At 35.9% G+C, this 25495-nt stretch overlaps 1 protein-coding gene across 1 annotated transcript in view; it reads left to right on the forward strand.

The window, feature by feature from the left end:
- The window catches only part of CUL5 (cullin 5), a 99987-nt gene that overhangs the window by 33198 nt on the left and 41294 nt on the right, over positions 1-25495 (forward strand). The window contains exons 3-7 of the mRNA XM_082626594.1: positions 2970-3069; positions 10382-10558; positions 12450-12591; positions 14002-14147; positions 14230-14310. Of these exons, the coding sequence (XP_082482720.1) occupies positions 2970-3069; positions 10382-10558; positions 12450-12591; positions 14002-14147; positions 14230-14310 (646 nt within the window). The remainder of the gene's footprint in view (positions 1-2969; positions 3070-10381; positions 10559-12449; positions 12592-14001; positions 14148-14229; positions 14311-25495) is intronic.

The raw sequence follows: 25495 nt of genomic DNA on the forward strand, positions 1-25495 counted from the left end.
TGTTGAAGTGCCATTTTATATAAAAGATAAAGTGCATGGGGCTTCCCTGGTGGTGCAGTGATTAAGAATCTGCCTACCAGTGCAGGGGACACGGGTTTGAGCCCTGGTCCAGGAAGATCCCACATGCCACGGAGCAACTAAGACCGTGAGCCACAACTACTGAGCCTGTGCTCTAGAGCCTGTGAACCACAACTACTGAAGCCCACGCACCTAGACCCCGTGCTCAGCAACAAAGAGAAGCCACCACAATGAGAAGCCCGCGCACTGCAACAAAGAGTAGCCCCCGCTCACCGCAGCTAGAGAAAGCCCGCGCACAGCAACGAAGAGCCTACATAGCCATAAATAAATAAACAAACAAATAAATAAATAAATCTTTAAAAAAAGATAAAGTGCATGAACGAGAACTACATCCACCTATATGAGTAAATAGTAGAAACGTGTTGAGTAAAAAAATTATTTGAAAAAATTATTATTTGATATAATTTCTATAACGTTCAGAAACCCTCATAGTATGCTGTAAAACTTGAAAATAAAATGACAGATTCAGGCTTAGTTACTTCTGGGGATGGATGAGAGAGTAGGATTAGGGAGAGGAACATAGAGGTCTTTTAGGGTATTATCATCATACAGTCCTCAAGTGTATTATAATATATTCCTCAAAATGTGTATGAAAATTGACCAGGAGACTTGACATGTTTTATTGTGTGGTGGTGAGAAGTATTGTGTTTCAAATAAGAGTGTATTGAAGATATTCTTCCATGATGTAACAACATATAAGAGCACCTGGAGGTTGAGGAAAGGGAGCTGGAGAAGAGGTACTGATCACAAGTTTGACTCTTTCCTGGGTACCCAACTCAACACCATTCCCTCTTGCCTTATGAGACTCAAGTCACATTTGAGTCCTTCTGACATGTACCTGCAGTGGGTTTGAGTAGGCAGGGATACTAAGGTAGTCCTATTTTGGGGAGGTATGGAACTCCTTTAATGGGTGACTTTTGCTCTAAAACTCTTAAATAGCTTTACCAAACTTTCTTAGAACTGCTGTGTAGTCTAAGACTCTTGCTACCCAACCTTCATCCTTCCTACTCTTCCTTACAGGGATCAGACCAGCATTGTGAGCTTATGTTTTGCCCAGCTTCCTGTAGCTCACTTCCCATTGTCCCTCACAGGCATTACCCTCAATAAATCTCTCTTGCATGTCTGATCCCATCTCTTTTTTGGAAAACCTAAACCACTGCATGGGTCAATATGTGTGAAGTGCTTCGTACATCGTAAGCAGTCAATACATGCTAGTTTGTGTTATAGTAAATTAAGTAAGAGATGACGGTAATTTTGACTGTGGTAGTGGTGATGGATGGAAATGTCCAAATTGGAGAGACATTTAGCTGATGGATACAATAGGACTGTGATGGAATTATAAAAGGGTTAGTTTGCCCAGTTTCTTGCTTATCATTCCCCACTTCACACTTGACAGCCAAGCCAAATTGATTCGTTAATAGTTCACTGCATACACCCTAGTGATCTATAGAGTCTTCCCTTTTTCTCTTTACCTGTCACTTCCATCCTTTCCTTCTCCTTGGGTTCCTAAACCATCTTATGTTTATAGGCTTAGTAGTCATAAACATACTTAAATATAATCAATTTTTGTATCAGTTTCTTCTTTTAGACTCTAGATTTCTTTAGCCATGAGGTGAGATTGCAGAGGTATTACAGGGGTCAATTAACCATTTTGTACTTTATTCAAAAGGCAATGGGAAACCGTTGGAGGATTTGAAATACAGAGGCAGTAAGATGTAATTTGAGTTTTATGATGATCACCTTAGCTACTGTTGGATGGATTAGAGGGGTGCAAGGGTAAATTAAGGGAAATGGTTTGATGTGGGCTCTAGAGCCCAATTGCCCGTGTAATTGCCATATACTAGCTGGGTAATCTTGGGAATGTTACTTAACCTTTCTTTGGCTCAGTTTCCCCATCTGTAAAATGGCAATAAAATAGTACTACTTCAGGGTTGCTGTGAAGGTTAAGTAAGTTAAAACAGCTTAGAATAATATTTGGCATATAGTAAGCAGTTAGCTGTTACCTATTATCTTGTTATTTAACAAATATTTGTGTGCTTAGTACATCTGCTCTGGGCCAGATACCACTATTAAGCTGAATTTAACAAATGATGAAAGCAAGTTCAAATTAATATGCAGACAGAACTTTGGATTATAATTATGTCCCTAAGAATCTGAATGTAAAACAGACTATTTGGCCATTGTTATAATGTTACAATTCTAGAGATATTTTTTGGGTTTTTTTGACATTTTTTATGGTAGGGGCTCTTTAAAGTACTGGGAAACATTTTTTGAATAAAAGAATCTCCAGTATAAGACTCTATCCTTTTGTTATGTTTCCCTGCTCTACAATATAGTAATTAAAAAATTCACTCTGTGAACATGTATTAATATTAAATATATTTCTATAATGAATGACCTTTGGGTAAAATATGTCAGCTTTATAGTTTAAAGAGCTTTTGTTTCTGTTTATTTTAAATAAAGGAGGCACAGTGGTAATTGATGTGTAAATGTGATGAATGTATGGGGGAAGCTAGGAATTCTGCTGTAATGGTATTTAAATTACAAATTTTCTAAAAAAGGATAGTTTATATATATTGTGTTATATATTAAAGGATTTATACTTGTCTTTGCACAAGAAAATATTGATAGTATTTAACTTTGGGAGTCTGATTGGGAGATCCTTTTATAATTAAAAAATTTAATCAGTAAGTGGCAAAGATTTAAGGAAAGCAATGACAAAGAAAATAGAAACAAATGTTTGTATATGAGACAGCTTACAAAGAATGCTTGGTTCATGTGAATGGATTCAAGCACCCTTAGCATGGTCCATGGAAACTGTATTGAAACAGAACAGAGATCTTTGTTCTTTTTCCAGTGTTAATGTTTGTTTACCTGCTTTATTTTTACAGGGATGTACATGCAGTCTGTCTCTGGGATGATAAAGGCCCAGCAAAAATTCATCAGGCTTTAAAAGAAGATATTCTTGAGTTTATTAAGCAAGCACAGGCAGTAAGTTTTGCATCTATATATTGTTTAAGACTTTACTCAGAGAATATCTTATTTTCTGATTTTGAATGTAGGGCTTCCTGAAGTAATTTTAAAATATCACATTAACTTTTGACACACTTGGCTAAATAAATTTTTTAATGAAATGATTGTCATTTTAATGAAATGATTGTCATTTGTTGTTCCCCCCCCACTGACATTTCTTTCAAAAGAATATATTATTATCCTCAATTAAAAGGTGCTATAAAAAGAATTTCATTTTTAATGCATTCTTTAGAAATCCCCACCACCATTATTTTTTTGGCCACATATCAGTTCACATAAATCATTTTTTTCCTCACAATTAATACCTCTTTTCAAGCTGACAGCAGTTTTCTTCAATTCTAAATACTTCTCCGACTGTAATTCTTGGACTGTCCTTTGCATTTCTGTTGCTGAGCTGAAATTCAGCACTCTTGAGTTGATGATATGTATAAGTGTTTAATATTATTGAAATGAAGATAGAGCTCATTTAGGCATTAGGTCAGTTATGTAAGAGCTAGTTTTTTTTTGTCTTTATTAATACCTTTGTCTTTTGGGAAAAATTAATGCAGAGGTAAAGTATTATTTCAGATCAACTCTGGCATCACTAATGCATCCTTTACCACTTTGAAGAAGGGCCTAAAGACATGAGATTATTTTCCTTTCTATAAAATGAAGTTTGAAAACTAGAGAGCTAGAATTTGTTGTTCTTTATTTGAATTTTTACATCATTGTCTTGTACAACATTAGTAAAAGTCTGTTAGAAATCTTGTTGAATATTAATAAGTGTTAGCAGTTAGAAATTAAAAATGAATATGTAACTTAAAGGAAGATACTGAAATTGAATATGCTTGGTATATATTTAATTCTGTTAGTAGCCACTACCATGATAAAATAAGAATGATCTCACATAGGATATTACTTACAGAATGAAATGTTTTATTGATGACACCGTTAATTCTGCTGTCTTGGTCAATGATTTTTTTAAAATTAGAGTTTTATAAGGAAATTATCTTTCTTTTTAGGAAATTATCTTTTAATGAAAATAAATCACCAGGTTTGCTTAGAAAAATTAAATGTTTCAATATCACAGTTTAATCAAAACATACATTTTCTAGAACTGATTTAGGAAAACAGTTTCTGCTTGCATTGGTGGAAAGCATATCAGCTTATCTATTTATGACTTTTGGTGAAGATAAATTATGTTTATTTCAAATTGATAGAGCATTATTCCTTAGTTTCTGGAAATGGGCTCATAAAGAATCATCTTAGAAATATTTAGAAATATACTTCACACTAGAAAACAAAGTATGTTCAGGGTTTGGAATGATGTTTGGAACGATCCAGGAAAGTTTGGAATGTAGACCTTAGCAAGAACTCGAGGATGGGATTTAGTGCCACTAATTCAGAGCAGTTAAATTGCAGGACTGGCAGTGCCAGACATGGGTGTATAATTTTAAAACATTTAAAAACTTTTAAGAAGATCTAGCTTCGTGAGTTTACTAGTCAATTACTAGACTAATTGAGTTTATCCTGTTAGGAAGGACCAAATCTCCCAAATAGGACAGTCAGCATTAAAATGTTTATTATAGCATTATTTAAAATGACAAAAAGAAATAAAAATAAATATGCAATGCTTGGAAAGTTATTAGGATATTGAATTTTTTTCTTGTGTTTTTGTTTTGTTTGTTTTGTTTTTAAGATTAACGTAACCCTTTATTTGTATTGGGTTGGCCAAAAAGCTCGTTCGGGTTTCCTGTAACAACATGTGGAAAAACCTGAACAAACTTTTTGGCCAACCCAATACATAATTCTGTGGCTTACCAGTTTGGGCTAGGCTCACCTGATTTTGCCTGAGCTTATTAATATGGCAGCAGTAAGGCTCTGCAGGGACTGGATGGTCTAAGAGAGCTTTTCTCATATTCCTGGTGTTTGGTACTATCCTGGCTTCCCTCTGGGGCTTTTTCCCCCTCACATGGTTTCTTGTTCTCAAGGAAACCAGTCTTTGAGGTGTGATAGTGTAATCTTGCAAATCTCTTCAGGTCTTGGCTCAGAAGTCTCACAATGTCACATCTACAACATTTTGTTGGTCAGAGTTAGTCACAGGACCAGCTAAAGTCCAGTGGTGGAGAAATAGACTAGGATCTTTAAAAAAAAAAAAAAGAGAGAGATAATTTACATACCAAAATTCACACTTTAAAAAAGTGTATAATTCTGTGTGTTTTACTATATTCATAAAGTTGTACAGCCATCACCCACTAATTTTAGAACATTTTCATCAGCCCATATAGAAACTCTGTACCCATTAGCAGTTACTTCCGCATGACCCCCCTCCCCCCACTTTGGCAAACACTAATCTACTTTCTGTCCCTATGGATTTGTTTATTCTGGACATTTCCTATAAATGGAATCCTACAATATGTGGCCTTTTATGACTGACTTCTTTCACTTGGGATAATGTTTTCAAGGTTCATCTATATTGTAGCATTTAGCACTATTTCATTCCTTCTTATGGCAGAATAATATTCCGTTGTATGACTATGCTGTATTTTGTTTACCTATTTGTCATTGATAGACATTGGGTTCTCACTACTTTTTGTCTGTTTTGAATAATGCTGCTATGAACATTTGTGCACAGGTTTTGTTTTAGGTATAATTGACACATAACATTATACTAGTTTCAGGTGTACAACATAATGATTCAATATTTGTATATATTGCAAAATGATCACCACAGGAAGTCTACTTTCACATCCGTCACCATACGTAGTTACAAATTTTTTTTCTTGTGATGAGAACTTTTAAGATTTACTCTTCTTAGCAGCTTTCAAATGTGTACTACAATAATATTAACTGTAGTCACCATGCTGTACATTACACCTCTGTGACTTTTTAATTTTTTTAATTAATTAATTAATTTATTTTTGGCTGCATTGGGTCTTCATTGCTGCGCGTGGGCTTTTCTCTAGCTGCGGAGAGCAAGGGCTACTCTTTGTTGCGGTGCATGGGCTTCTCATTGCGGTAGCTTCTCTTGTTGTAGAGCACGGGCTCTAGGCACGCGGGCTTCAGTAATTGTGGCATGCAGGCTCAGTAGTTGTGGCTTGTGGGCTCTAGAGCTCAGGCTCAGTAGTTGTGGCACATGGGCTTAGTTACTCTGTAGCATGTGGGATCTTCCCGGACCAGGGCTCGAACCCGTGTCTCCTGCGTTGGCGGGTGGATTCTTAACCACTGTGCCACCAGGGAAGTCCCCCTAATTTATTTTTATAACCGGAAGTTTGTACCTTTTGACCCCCTTCACCCATTTTGATCCCTCTCCTCCCCATCCCCCTGCCTGGCAATCACCAATCTGTTCTCTGTATCTGTAAGCTTGGGATTTTTTTTTTGTTGGGTTTTTTGGGTTTTTGGGGGTTTGGTTTTTGATTCCACATGTAAGTGAGATCATAAGGTATTTATTTGTCTTTCTCTGACTTATTTCACTAAGCGTAATGCTCTCAAGGTATCCATCCATGTTGTCACAGATGGCAAGATTTCATTCTCTTGTATGGCTCAATGATATTCTATTGTGTCTATATACCACATTTTCTTTATCAGTTCATCCATTGTTGGACATTTAGGTTGTTTCCATGTCTTGGCTGTTGTAGATAATGCTGAAGTGAACATGGGGGTACATATGTCATTTTGAATTAGTGTTTTTGTTTTCTTTGGATAGATACCAAGAAGTGGAATTGCTGGAAAATATGATAATTCTGTTTTTAATTTTTTGAGGAATCCCATGCTGTTTTCCGTAGTGGCTGCACCAATATACATTCCCACCAACAATGTACAAGGGTTTCCTTTCTCCACATCCTCAACAACACTTATTTGTTGTCTTTTTGATAATAGCCATTCTAACAGGGATGGGGTGATATCTTCTTGTGGTTTTGACTTGCATTTTTCTGGTGATTAGTGATGTTGAGCATCTTTTCATGTACCTGTTGGCCATCTCTGTGTCTTTGGGAAAATGCCTATTCAGATCCTCTGCTCATTTTTTAAAAAATTAGTTTATTTATTTATTTATTTTGGCTGCGTTGTGTCTTCGTTGCTGAGCACAGGCTTTCTCTAGATGTGGTGAGCAGGGCCTGCTTTTCGCTGTGGTGCTCGGGCTTCTCATTGCAGTGGCTTCTCTCGTTGTGGAGCATTGGCTCTAGGCGTGCGGGCTCCGTAGTTGTGGCTCATGGGCTCTAGAGTGCAGGCTCAGTAGTTGTGGCGCATGGGCTTAGTTGCTCCACGGCATGTGGGTTCTTCCCAGACCAAGGATCAAACCCATGTCCCCTGCATTGGTAGGTGGATTCTTAACCACTGTGCCACTAGGGAAGTCCCTCTGTTCATTTTTAATCAGAATTTTTGCTTTTGAGTTGTGTGAGTTCTTTATATATACTTTGCATATTAACCCCACATCAGATATATGATTTGCAAATATTTTCTCCCATAGGTTGCCTTTTGTTTTGTTAATGGTTTCGCTTGATGTGCAGAAGCTTTTTAGTTTGAGGTAGTCCCATTTGTTTATTTTTGCTTTTGTACCTTTGCTTTTGGTGTCAAATCCAAAAGATCATCACCAAGACTGGTGTCAAGGAATTTGCTACCTATGTTTTCTTTTAGAAGTTTTATGGTTTCAGGTCTGATGTTCAAGTCTTTAATTCATTTTGAGTTAATTTTTATAAGATAGTGGTCTAGTTTCATTCTTTTGAATGTGGCTCTCCAGTTTTCCTAACACCATTTATTGAAGAGACTGTTCTTTCCCCACATATATTTTGCCTCCTCTGTCATAAACTAATTGACCAAATATGTGTGGGTTTATTTCTGAGCTTTCTGTTTTGTTCTGCTGATCTGTTTGGTCTCTTTTTATGCCAATACCATACTGTTTTGATGACTAGCTTTGTAATGTAATTTGAAATCAGGAAGCGTGATGCCTCCAGCTTTGTTCTTATTTCTCAAGACTGCTTTGGCTATGCAGGGTCTTTTATGGTTCCATACAAATTTTAGGATTCTTGGTTCTATTTCTGTGAAAAATGTCATTGGAATTTTGATAGGGATTGCACTGAATCTGTACTACTTTGAGTAGTGTGAACATTTTATTTATTTATTTATTTATTTATTTTTATTTTGGCTGCCCTGGATCTTAGTTTCGGCATGCGGGACCTTCGTTGCGACGTGTGGACTTCTTAGTTGCAGCATGCAAATTCTTAGTTGTGGCATACATGCGGGATCTAGTTCCCCGACCAGGGATCAAACCTGGGCCCCCTGCACTGGGAGTGTGGAGTCTTACCCACTGGACCACCAGGGAAGTCCCAGTGTGGACATTTTAACAATAGCATTGTAACAGTCTGTGAGCACAGAATATCTTTTCATTTATTTGTGTCTTATTCAGTTTCTTTCATCAGTGTTTCAGTGTAGGTCTTTCACCTCCACAGTTAAATTTATTTTTAGGTATTTTATTCTTTTTGATGTGATTTTAAACAGGATTCTTTCCCCCTAATTTCTCTTTTTGGTAGTTTGTTATTAGTGTATAGAAACTCAACAGATTTTTGTATATTGATTTTTCTATTCTGCAACTTCACTTAATTCATTTGTTATTTTTTGGTGGAGTCTTTAGTGTTTTTCTGTATATAATATCATGTCATCTGCAAATAGTGACAGTTTTATTCCTTTCTTTCCAATTTGGGTGCCTTTTGTTTCTTTTTCTTGCCTAATTGCTCTGGACAAGATTTCAAGTACTGTTTTGAATAGGAGTGGTGAGAGTAGGCATCCTTGTCTTATTCCACATCTTAGAAGAAAACGTTTCAGCTTTTCACCATTGAATACGATGTTAGCTGTGAGCTTGTCATATATGGCCATTATTACATTGGGATACATTCCCTCTATACCTACATTTTTGAGAGTTCTTAATCATAAATAGATATTGCATTTTGTCAAATCCTTTTTCTGCATCTATTGAGATGATTATATGATTTTTAGTCATTCTGTTAATGTGGTGTTTCACACTGATTAATTAGTGAATGTTGACCCATCCTTGCATCCCTGGAGTAAATCCCACTTGATCATGGTGTATGATCCTTTTATTGTGCTGTAGAATTTGACTTGCTAGTATTTTTTTCAGAATTTTTGCAGCTGCATTCATTAGGGATTCTGGCTTGTAATTTTCTTTTTTTGTGGCATCTTTGTCTGATTTTGGTATCAGGGTAATGCTAACCTTATAAAATGAGTTTGGAAGTGTTCCCTGTTTTTTGGAAGAGTTTAAGAAGGGTTGGTATTAGTTCTGCTTTAAATGTTTGGTAAGATTCACCAGTGAAGCCATCTGATCCTGGACTTTCATTTGTTGGGAATTTTTTTATTATGAATTCAGTCTTGATAACTTACCAGTAATCTGTCTATCAGATTTTCTTTTCCTCACCATTAAGTTTTGTCGATTATATGTTTCCAGGAATTTATCCATTTCTTATAGGTTGTCAGATTTGTTGGTGTTTAATTGTTTGTAGTAGTCTCTCATGATTCTTTGTATATCTGTGGTATCAGTTGTAATGTCTCCTCTTTCATCTTTGATTTTAGTTATTTGTGTCCCCTTCTTGGTGAGTGTGCACAAGTTTTTTGTGGTTTTTTTTTTTTTTTTTTTTTGGTACACAGACGTTTATAGCAGCATTATTCATGATAGCCAAAGGTGGAAATGACCCAAATGTTCATCAGTGGACAAACAGATAAAAAAAGTGTGGTATGTCCATAAAATGGAATAGTATTTAGCAGTAAAACAGAATAAAGTACTGACATATACTACAACTTGGACAAGCCCTGAAAAACTATGCCATATAAAAGGAGTCAGTCATAAAAGTCTACATATTATGTAATCTCATTCATATGCAAGTCCAGAATAGGCAAATACGTAGACACAGAAAACAGATTAGTGGTTGCTTAGGGCTGGGCGGGGAGGGGGGGAACTAGGAAGGGAGGAAGGTAGGAAGGTAATAGCTAAAGGATATAGGGGGTTTTTTCATTGAAGTGTAATCAACATATAACATTTTATTGGTTTCAGGTGTACAACATGATGATTCGATATATGTATATATTGTGAAATGTTCATTACAGTAAGGCTATGTGAACAAGTTTTAATTTCTCTTTGATATATATGTATGTTTTAATTTCTTTTGGGTATAAAATAGGTTATACTGTAAATAAAATATTTTAAATTTATGGCATGAATATGTTCCATTATTCTCTGAGCACCTGTGTTTATTTAAAATTGGTATGATTCTTTTTTTTTCAGCGAGTACTGAGCCATCAAGATGATACAGCTTTGCTAAAAGCTTATATTGTTGAATGGCGAAAATTCTTTACACAGTGTGATATTTTACCGAAGCCTTTCTGTCAACTAGAGATTACTTTAATGGGTAAACAGGGCAGCAATAAAAAATCAAATGTAGAAGACAGTATTGTTCGAAAGGTAAGTTAGTTTTCCCATTTTTCCCTTATGTTCTTCAGAAATAGGGTGAGTTGAAGACTTTTGAAAGCAATTTACACTGAAATGAGTTTTTCTACTTCACATATAAATTCCTTTTCAGCTTTTACCGGGTTTTATTGAATAATATTAGTTTTCTTTCATCTTTTTTTAGCTTCAGTTCTCTTTCTTCTTTTATGTGATCTTAAGCTGTAAATCTGTGTCTTCAAACATTACCTCGTTTGCTTTTCCTTTTCACTTTCTCCTTTTCCTAGTTTTATCTTCATAATTTTATTTCATTATTCTTTCTCTGTACTTTTACCTTTCTATAAATTCCATTACTTTTTTTCTGTTCAAAAAGTCTTTCCTTATTAGGTTACCTTTTGGTATCTTTGTGTTTAATTGTGGCTAAACTGCTGTCATCTTTATCATTTTTTTACTTAATTCTAGTTATTATAAACTCAGTATGTACCATGTTTATTTTCATATTTTGCATAGTTTCTAGTTAAAAGCTCTGTGCCCAGTAACAACTCATGAATTAATGGAAAGAACTCAGCTCTAAAATTGAAGAGTCTCAGGTTTCCCTTTCAGTTCTTCAGTCAATAATGCCCTAACCTTGCTGTCCTCATTTTTCATATTCATAAATATACACACACACACACACACACACACACACATATATGTCTACTTGTAAGAATCAAATGGAACCACAGATGTGAAAAGTAAAAAATGCCATTTGAACTTTGAACAACTCACTGCTTGCTGTGATGGTTCTAGCAATCAGCTCAGGCATTTAAATAGTGTCTTGGACCTTGTTGCCCCTTCCCAGCCTTAAAATTTATACTAATGCTGACAGCATACTCATGAATATGTATATGCCATTTTCATCATTTAAACAGAACATCCATAGGGTGGATTTGTATATTCTTTTCTTTTTGAGATTATCAAACATATTTTCATTTGGTCCTTTTCACATTTATCATATATTTGTACAAACATGCATATGACCATCCCAAACACATATCAGTATCTCTGAAATACAACCTTGGAACTATAGAGAAAGTAACATTTTCCATGTATTACGATATTTAATTTTTACACAAGCACTTGAAATTTGTACTGTTATTTTCACTATTTTACAGATGAGAAAGCAGGCAGATAAGTAACAGCTGGAATTCAAATCCAGTTGTGTTTGATTCTGAAACACTTGTTCTTTTGTCAGTATTTACCACATGATAGTTACCAAATTTAAATATACTGCTTTCCTGGGACTTCCTTGGTGGCGCGGTGCTTAAGAATCCACCTGCCAGTGCAGGGGACACGGGTTGATCCCTGGTCCGGGAGAATCCCACCTGCCGCAGAGCAACTAAGCCCTTGCACCACGGCTACTGAGACTGCACTCTAGAGCCCACAAGCCAAAACTACTGAGTCTGCGTCCCACAACTACTGAATCCTGCACACCCTAGAGCTCACGTGCCGTAACTGCTGAGCCCATGCACTGCAACTACTGAAGCCCTTGTGCTCTAGGGCCTGAGTGCCACAACTACTGAACCTGCATGCTGCAACTACTGAAGCCCAGTGCGCCCAGCCCATGCTCCGCAACAAGAGAAGCCACCACAATGAGAAGCCCACACACCGCAATGAAGATTAATACCCGCTCACCACAACTAGAGAAAGCCTGCACCTGGCAACGAAGACCCAAAGGAGCCAATCAATCAATCAATCAATCAATCAATCAATAAATAAATAGTTGCTTTCCTATAGTATTCAAGTGAATGGAGGTCTAAGAATTTTATTTCCTTTTTTAGCATTTGTACTTAAATTTTTTTGTGTGTATTTATGGTACTTGTTATATTAATAATTGAAATGATGGCATATTTTCTTCTTTTTTTCCTAGCTTATGCTTGATACATGGAATGAGTCAATCTTTTCAAATATAAAAAACAGACTTCAAGATAGTGCAATGAAGCTGGTACATGCTGAAAGATTAGGAGAAGCTTTTGATTCTCAGCTTGTCATTGGAGTAAGAGAATCCTATGGTATGTTCTGAACCTTTATGATCAGATTTCCTTTTCATGGAAATTAAGACAATTATAGAATAGTAGTCTCAAAGTTATGTTTATTAGAATATAGTCACATCTACTTTTAGTGCCACGTGAAATTAAGAGTACATAAAAGATATTCTGTTTTAATGAAAACTACAAAAGTTCATATTCGTGTGGTTAATATTTATTTTCTCCATTTCACTCATTTCTTGGCTAGTGAATCTTTTTAGCAACCTATATTAGAGAAATGTAGATTTGAGTCTCTAGCTTATGAAAGGTAACTGGTTTTGCACTTATATTTTTAGGACATCAGTTTATTCCATATGTACATTCTGGAATTTCTAAACTTTTCAGTGTCTGATAGTGATACTCTCATTTTTCATTCAATCAAATGTGCTGTTTCCTCTGACCAGAATACTTTTCCTCCTCTTTTATTTGCTAACTCATCCTCATTCTCTGTTGCCCCGTGGAGGCCTTTCCTAATTCCCAGAGTAGGTTAGGTGCTTCATAGTACCTGTGCTTCCCTCTCATAATACCTCAGTGTATTTAACTATGTTCTTGACACTATATCTTTACTGAACATAGAATGCCTGACGCAAAATAGTTGCCGATAAGAAAGTTTTATATAAATGAACCTTTATTGATCTTTGACTTGCTTTCTCCATTGCCATTGTGTTTCTTTAGGTATCAAGTCTAGATTTTAATTAGCCATGTCCCTGAAATTTATTCCTTTTTATTTCAACTGCCACTAGTTAAGACTTCTTTGAATTCTACTTCTAGACTTTTCAAACAGTCTTCTTATAGTGATGTTATTGCTATTATTTAGCCCTTATACTTTCACAAGATTAATTTTTAAGTATAATTTTATTGGTGTTTTTCTTACCCACTTAGTGGTAGGACATGCTAAATTCAGGTTACTTAGCCAGAGATTTGGGGTTCTCCATAACCATTCCTAACTTACTATGCTACCTTATCTTCTATTAACCTTACAATCCACGCAGACAAACTCATTGTTATACCTCGATTTGATCTTGTGTTGTTCTACTTCTGAATATTTACTTCCTTTACTAATCAGTGTAAATCCTACTTTGTTCCTAAAGACTCAATTCAAATCCCATCTTTTCTGTGAATGGTTTCTTGATCATCCACTTTGAAATCAGTCTCTTTCCTATTCAAAAATAAAATAGTTCATGTTATCTATACTATTTGTCACTTTACTACTCTGTACTGTTATCTTTTTAAGTTTCTTATAGAGAAGGATTATGTCTTTCATGGCTTTATGTTCTCTTGAGCATTGTCACAGTTCCTTGAACATGACTCCTCAATAGTTGTTATTTCATTTATTGTACTCAAAATACTGATTTGAATCATAATTAGAGTAAAATTTTATTTTCTGTTTTTCAGTTAACCTTTGTTCTAATCCAGAGGATAAGCTTCAAATTTATAGGGACAATTTTGAGAAGGCATACTTGGATTCAACAGAGAGATTTTATAGAACACAGGCACCCTCGTATTTACAACAAAATGGTGTACAGAATTATATGAAATATGTAAGTGAGAACTTAGTGTATGTGGTAATTTGAGCTATTTTCTTGATTTTCTTAAAATGATTGCTATTTTGCTTCTGGACAGGCAGATGCTAAATTAAAAGAAGAAGAAAAACGAGCCCTACGTTATTTAGAAACAAGGCGAGAATGTAACTCTGTTGAAGCAGTAAGTAATTTTGTAATTGTTTATTCTTTGAGATTATTTGAAGTACAGTAGCCCAGGGGTGGTATATACATGAAGCAGGTAACATTATTTATCCTTTCTCACTTCTGTGACCAATATTACTAATTGATTTTAGTATTCGTTCCCAGTGAACCAAAGTACAACTTCAGAAGGCACCTTACTCAGAACTCATTGTTCTTCAGAGCTAATGTGCAAGATAAAATCTGTTTGCCATCCCTGCTCTAGACTTTTCTATATTTAATGTACTTAATTTTTAATCAATCTCCTTCTATTATGTTTTGTGCCTACCTAAAGTTAACCATATTAGGGATTTTCAGGTATCAAGTAAAGTATGATCCTGAGAGATACAGTTGATTCTTAATATTGATGGTAATTACATTCTGTAAAATAGTGGCTGCAAACACTGAATGAATGAGCACCAAACCATTACTACTAGGGGATATTTCTTCTTTTTATGGGAGGGTGTTTTCAAACTTTTCTTGTTGTGAGATAAAGTATTAATTACTTGATAAGAGAACATCAGTCTTTTAAATAGTTTTTATTTATTTTATGTTGTAAGTTCCTCATTAAAAGAAAGAAATGATCAGAGGTAGTAGCCATGCTACAGTGTCTATTCTGGTGTTTTCTTTTACATGGATGACGACCTTAGTGTGCTTTGTTAAGGAATTTAAGAATCAAGTTTGGATAGAGTCTTAGAAATTGCTCAAATATAGCAATAATATTTCTTCCAGTTCCTTTCAGTCTTTGGAGCCTACAAACTAGATTTAGATTCACATTCAAAGAAGTAACATTCCAGTTTGCTTACAACCAGACATTTTTCAACTATGGATGGGATTTCTTTTTTTCTTACTTCTGATTTTTCTTTGGCTTCTTCCATCTTGAGTGATAGTCATATTTATTTGTTCAGAAATTGGACTGAGTTGGATCTTTTTTCCCTTTTTTGTTTGTTTTGCTTTTTATTATGTGCAGTATATATCCTCTTTCATATAACTCTGATATTGGCCAGAGAAGGGGCAGATTTAGTGGTTGCTTATAGAAGTTCTCTATAGAGATTGAAAGCCAGGCTTGAACTTCATTCAGAAGGTAGGGAGGCCATTGAATATTTTTTAAACAAATAATGCTACGCTCAAACTTACCCATCAGAAAAATTAATCTAGTGTCTGTATGAAAGATTAATTGGAGTCGGGGGGACTTCCCTGGTGGTCCAGTGGCTAAGACTCTGTGCTCCCAGTGCATGGGACCTGGGTTCGATCCCTGGTCAGGGAACTAGATCACGCATGCCACAACTGAAGATCTTGCATGCCGCAACTAAGACCCGCACAGCCAAATAAATACATTTTTAAAAATTGGATTGGGGAGTAGCTTGGAATAGGAAGTGGGAGGCTTTTGCAATAATTCAAGCAAGATATTAGGAGTGCCAGGTAGGATTATAGCAATGGGAATGGAAAGAAAGAGGGTAGAGACAGACTTCCCAGAGGTGGAACATGGTAATATGAATGGGGCTGATATTGGAGAGAATTGAGTTAACAGTGTTTCTAAGGTTTTGGCTTGGGAGAATTGTGCTGCTGCAGGAGGATCAGGTATAAGAATAAATCTTCATAGTGAGGGAGAAAGATGAGTTTAGTTAGAGGGATTTGAATATTTTGAGTTGATTGGTGGGCCTATACCACCTGGATGGGGATGTTGTAAGTTTGTAAGATAGAGTTGTTCTTCTATTCTTATACTCTATTTTAGTTGTATCATATTTGTAGTAAACTTAAAGAAATTCAACTATAGAGGTCCAACTAATACAGTGAGTAAGAGAGAGCAAGAAAAAGAGAATGAGAAAGGTAGAGATAAACAAATACACATGAAAACTTGTATAGAACAGTTAAGTCTCCCTTTCTACTTTAAAATACACACACACATTTTGGGAAAAACTTGAAATAGAAGATGTGAATTTGCTCTTCCATGGATACCAAGTGTGAACATCTTACCAAGCTGAATGATTCCAGAGTTTAAAGATAAGTTTTTGTTTTCTTTCAACAAAGACCCTAAGTGCAATATAATGTGCTTGCAAAGAAATTGTGCTTTATTGGGGAAGTAAGAGGTCTGTTTGTATGGTTTGTTTTGATTTTCTGCTTATTTTTCTTAAATCAACTATTTTGATTGAAGTATAACATATACAGAAAAGTGTACAAACATCTCAAGTATAAGTGAGTTACCACAAAGTGAACATACCTGTGAAATTACCAGAAAAAGAATTATCAGCAAGTAAGAAACCTTCCATCATGCTCCCTCCACAGTATTATTACCATCTTTTTTTCCAAAGATTATCACTTTCCTTTCTCTTAAGAACATAGATTAATATTAATCAGTGACCACTATATAGTTTGTACAGCAAAATTTGGTGCAGAGAAGACATTAAGCATGAAAACTATAGAATTAACTGTAACATTGGGAATTTAAGGCTTAGTGCAGATACACTACTGTATTATATACCTTACTAAGCTAAGGCCATTATACTATATACATAATATTTGTTATATATTTGTTAATTTACAGTTTCTGTTTCCAAAGAGAAATGGTGTGTTAAAGTGAAGTATGTTGTAATGGAAGGAACAGTAAACCATAATTCTCATAATTTAATATGTATGAAGTATGAACAGTATTATTTGAATAGTTACTAAGAAAAGTCACTTCCATAATTGAAAACTATTCAGAGCAGACTTAATGCCCTAAATTCTGTCTTACAGGAATTATCAGCCATCAGAACATGCTATGCTATATCTTAATGCTTTATTGATAATAGTTTCATCTCTCCTTACCTATTAGGCTATTACTAGTGGAAGACAGTTACCTAATTAGCTCATATGGGGCTACACAATGTTGCACACCAGAATTTAATATTAAAGTATGTACATTTTCGACATTTGTGTTTTCTCTGAAAATTAGGAATTTCTTATGATTTATCACTTACCTTTTTTGAATGTTGTAAGTCTTGATCTTAATCTTCTAAACCTGATTACTTTTCAATATCCTCGGAAAACAAATTTCTGGACCAGTGTTCTGTATAATAGAGCAAGTCTCACCTAAGTAGTACCCAATTGTGAGGCCAGGCCTAATAAAGGCCAAATAAACATTTCAAGTAATGTTCATATAGTGCTTAGCAGCTTACTGAATTCCTTCCTTGTTTATAAGGGTTTTATTTTGTTCTTTTGGGTATTCTAAACATCTGATTATATCTTTCTTTCTAATATTAATGTCTCTTATTTCCTTCAGTTGATTAAATCTGTTAATGGTTTATTTTAGAAAAATGTTAATAATATTGGGGATCCTTGTCTTCTTTCAGTGTTTGATAGGAGTGCTTCTAAATGGTGCTTCTAAAGCACCATTAAGCATGATGCTTCTTTCTGGCATGATGTATGCATTTTATGATGCTAAGAAAGTACTCACTTATTTTTCTTTTATTAAGAATATTATCAGGAATTATCTACCTTAGCCCTAAAGCCATCTTATTTTATGGAGAATCATTAGAGGCATTTCCATGAAGATCATAAACAAGGCAAGGACACCCACTATTTCTACTTCTATTGAACAGCGCATTGGAAGTATTAGCCCATTCAGTTAAACTCAGAAATCAATTAGAGGCATAGAATGGGTAAGCCAAAAGGAAAACTGTCTCATTTTAGAGATGATATGATAGTACTTTGTCTGGAAAACTCCACAGTTGATGATAAAACTCAAACAGTAAAGTAATTCAGGAAAGTGGCAGGATATAAAATTAACATACAAATATCAGTCTTCATATACACAAATAATAAACAGAGGATATAAGGTTAGGGCAAACCTTACTTATAGTAGCAACAAAGAAAATTAAATACTTGGGAAAAATCTAGTAAGAAATGTGTGAAACCTGTAAGAGGAAAAGTTTTAGACACTCCAAAGACACAGATATAGACTTGAAAAAATAGAAAGATATCTCTTATTCGGAAATTCTATGACTTGAAATGATACAGATATCAGTTCTTCTCTAAATTAATTTATATATTTCCTGTAATTCCAATAAAAATACCAACAACTTTTTATTGAAATTAGACAAGTTAAAAAAAAGCTCATGTGGAAAAATAAACATGTAAGAATGGCCAGGAAAACACTGGAAAATAAAAACTTTGAAGAGAACTAGCCCTACCAGACATAAAACATACTATATAAATTCTCTGTAATTAAGTGGTGTGGTATTACAATAGAAGAAACAAAAAGAAGATGAAATGAACAGAGAAGAACTACAAAAACAACTAGAAAACAGGTAATAAAAGGGCCATAAGTAAACACATACCAATAATTACTTTATATGTCAGTGGACTAAGTGCACTGATCAAAAGACATAGGGAGGGATGGGATTTCCCTGGCGGCACAGTGGTTAATAATCTGCCTGCTGGTGCAGGGGACATGGTTTTGAGCTCTGGTCCAGTAGGATCCCACATACTGTGGAGCAACTAAGCCCATGTGCCACAACTACTGAGCCTGTAAGCCACAACTACTGAGCCCACCTGCCACAACTACTGAAGCCTGTGCGCCTAGAGCCCATGCTCTGCAACAAGAGAAGCCACTGCAATGAGAGGCCCGCACACCACGACAAAGAGTAGCCCCTGCTCACTGCAACTAGAGAAAGCCCGTGCGCAGCAACTAAGACCCAACACAGCCATAAATAAATTAAAAAAAAAAAAGACATAGGGAGGCTAATTGGATTAAAAAACAAGACCCTTCAGTATGCTGGCTATAAGAGACTCCCTTTAGGATGAAGAGCACACAGACTGAAAGTGGGTATGGGATAAGTTATTTCATGCAAACAGAAACAACAAGAAAGCAGGAGTAGCAATACTCATTTCAGAAAAAATTAAAACAAAGCCCGTGATGAATGACAAAGAAGGGCAGTATATAATGATAAAGGAATTGATACAAGAAGAGGATATTATACTTGTTAACATATGTGCACCCAATCCAGGAACACCTAAGTATAAAGTAAATACTAACAGATACAAAGGGAGAAATTGACAGTTAATATAGTAATAGTAGGACCCCACTGACATCAGTGGACATGTCATCCAGACAGACAATAAGGCAGCAGAGATCCTGAATGACAGAATAGATGAGTTGGATTTAATTGTTGTCAACAGGACATTCCATCCAAAAAAAAGGGCAGAATAAACATTCTTTTCAAGTGCACATGGAACACTTTCCAGGATAGGTCACATACTAGGTCACGAAACAAGACTTAACAAATTTAAGAGAATAGAAATTATATCAAGAGTTTTTTTTCTAATCACACCAGTGTGAAACTAGAAATCAACCATAGAAAGAAAAGTGGGAAAATAACAAACATGTGGAGACTAAACAACATGCTGCTAAAAATCCAGTGAGTCAATGATGAAACTCAAAGAGGAAATCAGAAAATACCTCTGGACAAATGAAAATGGAAGCACTGCTTTCCAAAATCTGTGGGATGCAGCAAAAGCAGTTCTAAGAGGGACATTCATATAGCAACTTCAAGCCTTCCTCAAAAAACAAGAAAAATCTCAAAGAACGTAACTTACAGCCTAAAAGAAATAGAAAAAGAAGAGCAAACAAAGCCTAAAGTCAGGAGAAGGAAAGAAATAATAAAGATCATAGAGAAAAAAGAAAAGATTAAAAAACCAAAAGAAAAGATTATTAAAACCAAGAGCTGGTTTTTTGAAAAGATAAACAAAATTGATAAATCTTCAGCCAGGCTCACAAAGAAAAAACGGATAGGATCTGAATAAACAAAATAAGAAATAGGAGAAAGAGCAACTGATACCACAGAGATAAAAAAAATAAATCAATTGAAGAGGAGGGAACACTCAGATTCATTCTATGAGGCCTAATACCAATAGCAAACAAAGACACTACAAGAAAAGAAAATTAGAGGCCAATATCTTTCATGAATACAAATGCAAAAATCCTCAGCAAAATATTAGCAAATCAAATACAACAATATGTAAAAGGGATCATACACCATGATCAAATTGGATTTATTTCAGGGTCACAAGGATGGTTCAGCATATGCAAATCAGTGTGATACACCACATTAAAGAAAGGAAAGATAAAAATCACAGTATCATCTCAGTAGATGCAGAAAGAGCATTTGAAAAAATTCAACATCTGTTCATAGTAAAAACTCTTATCAAAGTGGGTATAGAGGGAACATAACAAAGGCCATTTACAGCAAACCCTCAGCATAGTACTCTATGGTGAAAAGCTGAAAGGTTACCCACTAAATTCAGGAACAAGATAAGGATGCCCATTCTAGCTGCTTCTATTTAACCTAGTATTGGAAGTCCTAGCCACAGCAGTAAGACAAGAAAAAGAAAAGGTATCCAAATTTAAAGGGAAGAGGTAAAATTGTCACTGTTTGCAGATGACATGATACTCTGTATAGAGAACCATAATGTCTCCGCCCCAAAACTGTTAGAACTAAGAAATGAATTCAGCAAGGTTGCAAAATACAAGATTAATGTACTTCTATTTCTGTTGAATTTCTATACACTAATAATGAAATATCAGAGAATGTAAAAACCAATATCATTTAAAATGACATCAAAAAAATGTAAATACCTAGGAATAAACTTAACCAAGGAGATTAAAGGCATATACTCTGAAAACTATAAGCCATTGATGAAGGAAATTGAAGATGATTCAAAGAAGTGGAATGATATCCCATGCTTGCATGGATTGGAAGAATTAATATTTTGAAAATGGCCATACTACCCAAAGCAATCTACAGATTTACTGCAATCCCTATTCAAAATACCCGTGCCATATTTCACAGAACTAGTACAAATAATCCTAAAATTTATATGGAACCACAAAAGACCCTGAATTGCCAAAGCAATCCGACACTTTCTTCAATAAGTGGTGTCTGAGGAAACTATATAGCTATGTGTAAAGCAATGAGATTAGAACATTCCCTCACACATGTACAAAATAAGTTCAAAGTAATTTAAAAACATAAATGTAAGACCTGAAACCATAAAACTCCTAGAAGAGAATATATTCAGGATACTTTGTCATAAATCGTAACAATATTTTCTTGGATGAGTCTCCCAAGGCAAAAGAAATGAAAGCAAAAATAAACAAATGGGGCCTAATTAAACTTAAAAGCTTTTGCACAGCGAAGGAAACCATCAAGAAAACGAAAACAATCTGGGAGAAAATATTTGCAAATGATGCAGCCGACAGGGATTAACGAGGATTTGTTAATATCCAAAATGTAGGAACAGCTCATAAAACTCAATATCAGAAGAAGAAACAACCCAATCAAAAAATGGGCAGAAGACCTGAATAGACATTTCTCCAAAGAAGGCATAGAGATGGCTAAAAGGCATATGAAAGGATGTTCAACATTGCTAATTATTAGAGAATGCAAATCAAAATTACACTGATGTACTACCTCACACCTGTCAGAATGGCTATCATCAAAAAGTTCACAAATAACAACTGTTGGAGAGGATGTGGAGAAAAGGGTACTCTTGTACACTGTTGTTGGGAGTGCAAGTTAGTGCAGCCACTATGGAGAACAGTATGGAGGTTCCTTAAAAAACTGAAAATAGAGTTACTATACTATCCAGCAATCCCACTCCTGGTTATATATCCGGAAAAGACGAAAACTCTTAATTTGAAAGGGTACATGCACCCCAATGTTCATAGCAGTGCTATTTGCAGTAGCCAAGACATGGAAGCCACCCAGGTACCCATCAACAGATGATTGGATTAAGAGGTGGGGTGTATGTGTACACACACACACAATGGAATATTACTCAGCCATAAAAAAGAAAGAAATATTGCCATTTGCAGCAACATAGATGGACCTAGAGATTATTATGCTTAATGAAATAAATCAGAGAAAGACATGCACAGTATGGTATCACTTACATGTGGAATCTAAATGATACAAATATGCAAAACAGAAACAGAGTCAGATATAGAAAGCAAACTTGTGGTTACCAAAGAGGCAAGGGAAGAGGGGAGAGATAAATTAGGGGTATGGGATTAACAGATACAAACTACTGTATATAAAATAGATAAGTGAGCTTCCCTGGTGGCGCAGTGGTTGAGAGTCTGCCTGCCAATGCAGGGGATGCGGGTTCGTGCCCAGGTCTGGGAAGATCCCACATGCCGCGGAGTGGCTGGGCCCGTGAGCCATGGCCGCTGAGCCTGTGCAATTGGAGCCTGTGCTCCGCAATGGGAGAGGCCACAATGGTGAGAAGCCTGTGTACTGCAAAAAAATATATATATATATAAGCAACAAGGATATACTGTATAGTGCAGGGAATTATATCTATTACCTTATAATAACTATAATGGAGTATAGTCTGCAAAAATACTGAATCACTATGCTGTATACCTAACTAACTGTACACCTATCTGAAAGTAATACAATATTTTTTTTTTTTTTTCTTTTTGCGGTATGCGGGCCTCTCACTGTTGTGGCCTCTCCCGTTGCGGAGCACAGGCTCCGGATGCGCAGGCCCAGCGGCCACGGCTCACGGGCCCAGCCGCTCCGCGGCACATGGGATCCTCCCAGACCGGGGCACGAACCCGTATCCCCTGCATCGGCAGGCGGACTCTCAACCACTGCGCCACCAGGGAGACCCTAGTAATACAATATTTTAAATCAGCTATGAATTGATTTCAATAAAAATACATGAGTTAAAAAAAATAGTGTGATATTGACCCATGAATAGATAGTGGACTAGTGGAATGGAAGAGAAAGTGCAGAATTATATATGACAAAGGTTGGATGTCAAATCAGTGGCAGTAAAGATGGACTTTTTAAAAAATGGTGATGGGATGACTCAGCAGATACTTGGAAAAAGATCTTTAAATCTGTATTTTACACCATTCAGAAAAATAACCCCAAATAGATCAGGGATCTAACTGTTAAAAATGGAATCATACACGTATTAGAAGAATTCCTCTTTAACTTTGGCGTAGAGAGAGGGGTTTTTTTAATGACTCAGAGTTCAGAGTCAGTAAAAGAAAAGACTGACAAATGTGACTATACACTAAAAAAATTGCAATCTTACAAGTTCTCATCATAAGAAAATAAAATTTTTAACTATCTATGTAGTTATGTATGTATGTTAACTGGACTTAATTGTGGTGACTTAATTCACAATGTATACAATTATCTATTATGTTGCACACCTTAAACTAATGTTATATGGCAATTATACCTCAATAAAAATAAAATAATTTTAAATATTAAAAAATGTGGGCTTCCCTGGTGGCGCAGTGGTTGAGAGTCCACCTGCCGATGCAGGGCACATGGGTTCGTGCCCTGGTCCGGGAAGATCCCACATGCTGCGGAGCGGCTGGGCCCGTGAGCCATGGCCGCTGAGCCTGCACGTCCGGAGCCTGTGCTCCGCAACGGGAGAGGCCACAACAGTGAGAGGCCCGCGTACCAAGGAAAAAAAAAAATTAAAAATGTAATTGTAAAAAGCACAATCAGCAAAGTTAAAAATCAGCTCACAACCTGGGAAAAAGTATTTGAAATATATGTCACAGACAAAAGCCCAATATCCCTACTATATAAAGTTCTACTATATAAAGAACTTATAAAAATTGAGGAACAAAAAATGATAAATATCTGGTAGAAGAACGTTGGAAAAAAGATGCAGATATATACTTAATACTGGCCATCAAACATGAAAAATGTTCAGATTTTTAGAGAAGAATTCTCTAAAAATGTGGAGGGAAATTGATGATCACTGTTAGGTATGATCACACTAATAGTTGCAGACAAGCTCCACTAATGGATACTAAAATCAGTGGCTAAAGGTTTGAGGTAGAATTGACAGTTTCAGAGTATCTTCCTCAAGATATTTGGTAAGGGAAAAATAGTTACTAGGATGGAGAAACCCAAAAACACTTATCTTAATCAAGTGATCAAGGTTAACGTAACCAGTAATAGGACATATTGATATTATGTACCCCTTGATATGATATACTAAGAAGAGTACAAAATCATTTCTGTTGTATTCTTGTCAAAAATTAGTACTCTTATTCTAATGAGAAAATTTTAGACAATCCCTATTTTTCGGGCAGTCTACAAAATAACTGGCTACTATTCTTTAAAAGTGTCAAGATCCTACCTAAGGAGGCAAAAGACCTGTACACAGAAAACTGTAGGATACTGATGAAAGAAACCAAAATGACACAAACAGATGGCGAGATACACCAAGTTCTTGGATTGGAAGAATTAATATTGTGAAAATGACTATACTACCCAAAGCAATCTACAGATTCAGTGCAATCCCTATCAAATTACCAGTGGCATTTTTCACAGAACTAGAACAAAAAATTTTACAATTTGTGTGGAAACACAAAAGACCCGGAACAGCCAAAGCAATCCTGAGAACAAAAAACGGAGCTGGAGGAATCAGGCTCCCTGACCTCAGACTATACTACAAAGCTACAGTAATCAAGACAGTATGTTACTGGCACAAAAACAGAAATATAGATCCATGGAGCAGAATATAAGCCCAGATATAAACCCACGCACCTATGGTCACCTAATCTATGGCAAAGGAGGCAAAAATATATAATACAATGGAGAAAAGACACCCTCTTCAATAAGTGGTGCTGGGAAAACTGGACAGGTAAAGGAATGAAATTAGAACATTCCCTAACACCACACACAAAAATAAACTCAAAATGGATTAAAGACCTAAATGTAAAGCCAGGCACTATAAAACTCTTAAAGGAAAACATAGGCAGAACACTCTGACATAAATCGCAGTGAGATCTTTTTTGACCCACCTCCTAGAGTAATGGAAATAAAAAAAATGGGGGCTTCCCTGGTGGCGCAGTGGTTGAGAGTCCGCCTGCCGGTGCAGGGGACACGGGTTTGTGCCCCGGTCCGGGAAGATCCCACATGCCTCGGAGTGGCTGGGCCCATGAGCCATGGCCGCTAATCCTGCACGTCCAGAGCCTGTACTCCGCAATGGGAGAGGCCACAACAGTGAGAGGCCCGTGTACCGCAATCAATCAATCAATCAATAAATAAATAAAAATAAACAAATGGGACCTAATTAAAAGCTTTTGCACAACAAAGGAAGCCATAAACAAGACAAAGAGACAACCCTCAGAATGGGAGAAAATATTT

Source organism: Mesoplodon mirus (assembly GCF_964341445.2).
Source record: "Mesoplodon mirus genome assembly, chromosome: 7".
Lineage (NCBI taxonomy): Eukaryota > Metazoa > Chordata > Mammalia > Artiodactyla > Ziphiidae > Mesoplodon > Mesoplodon mirus.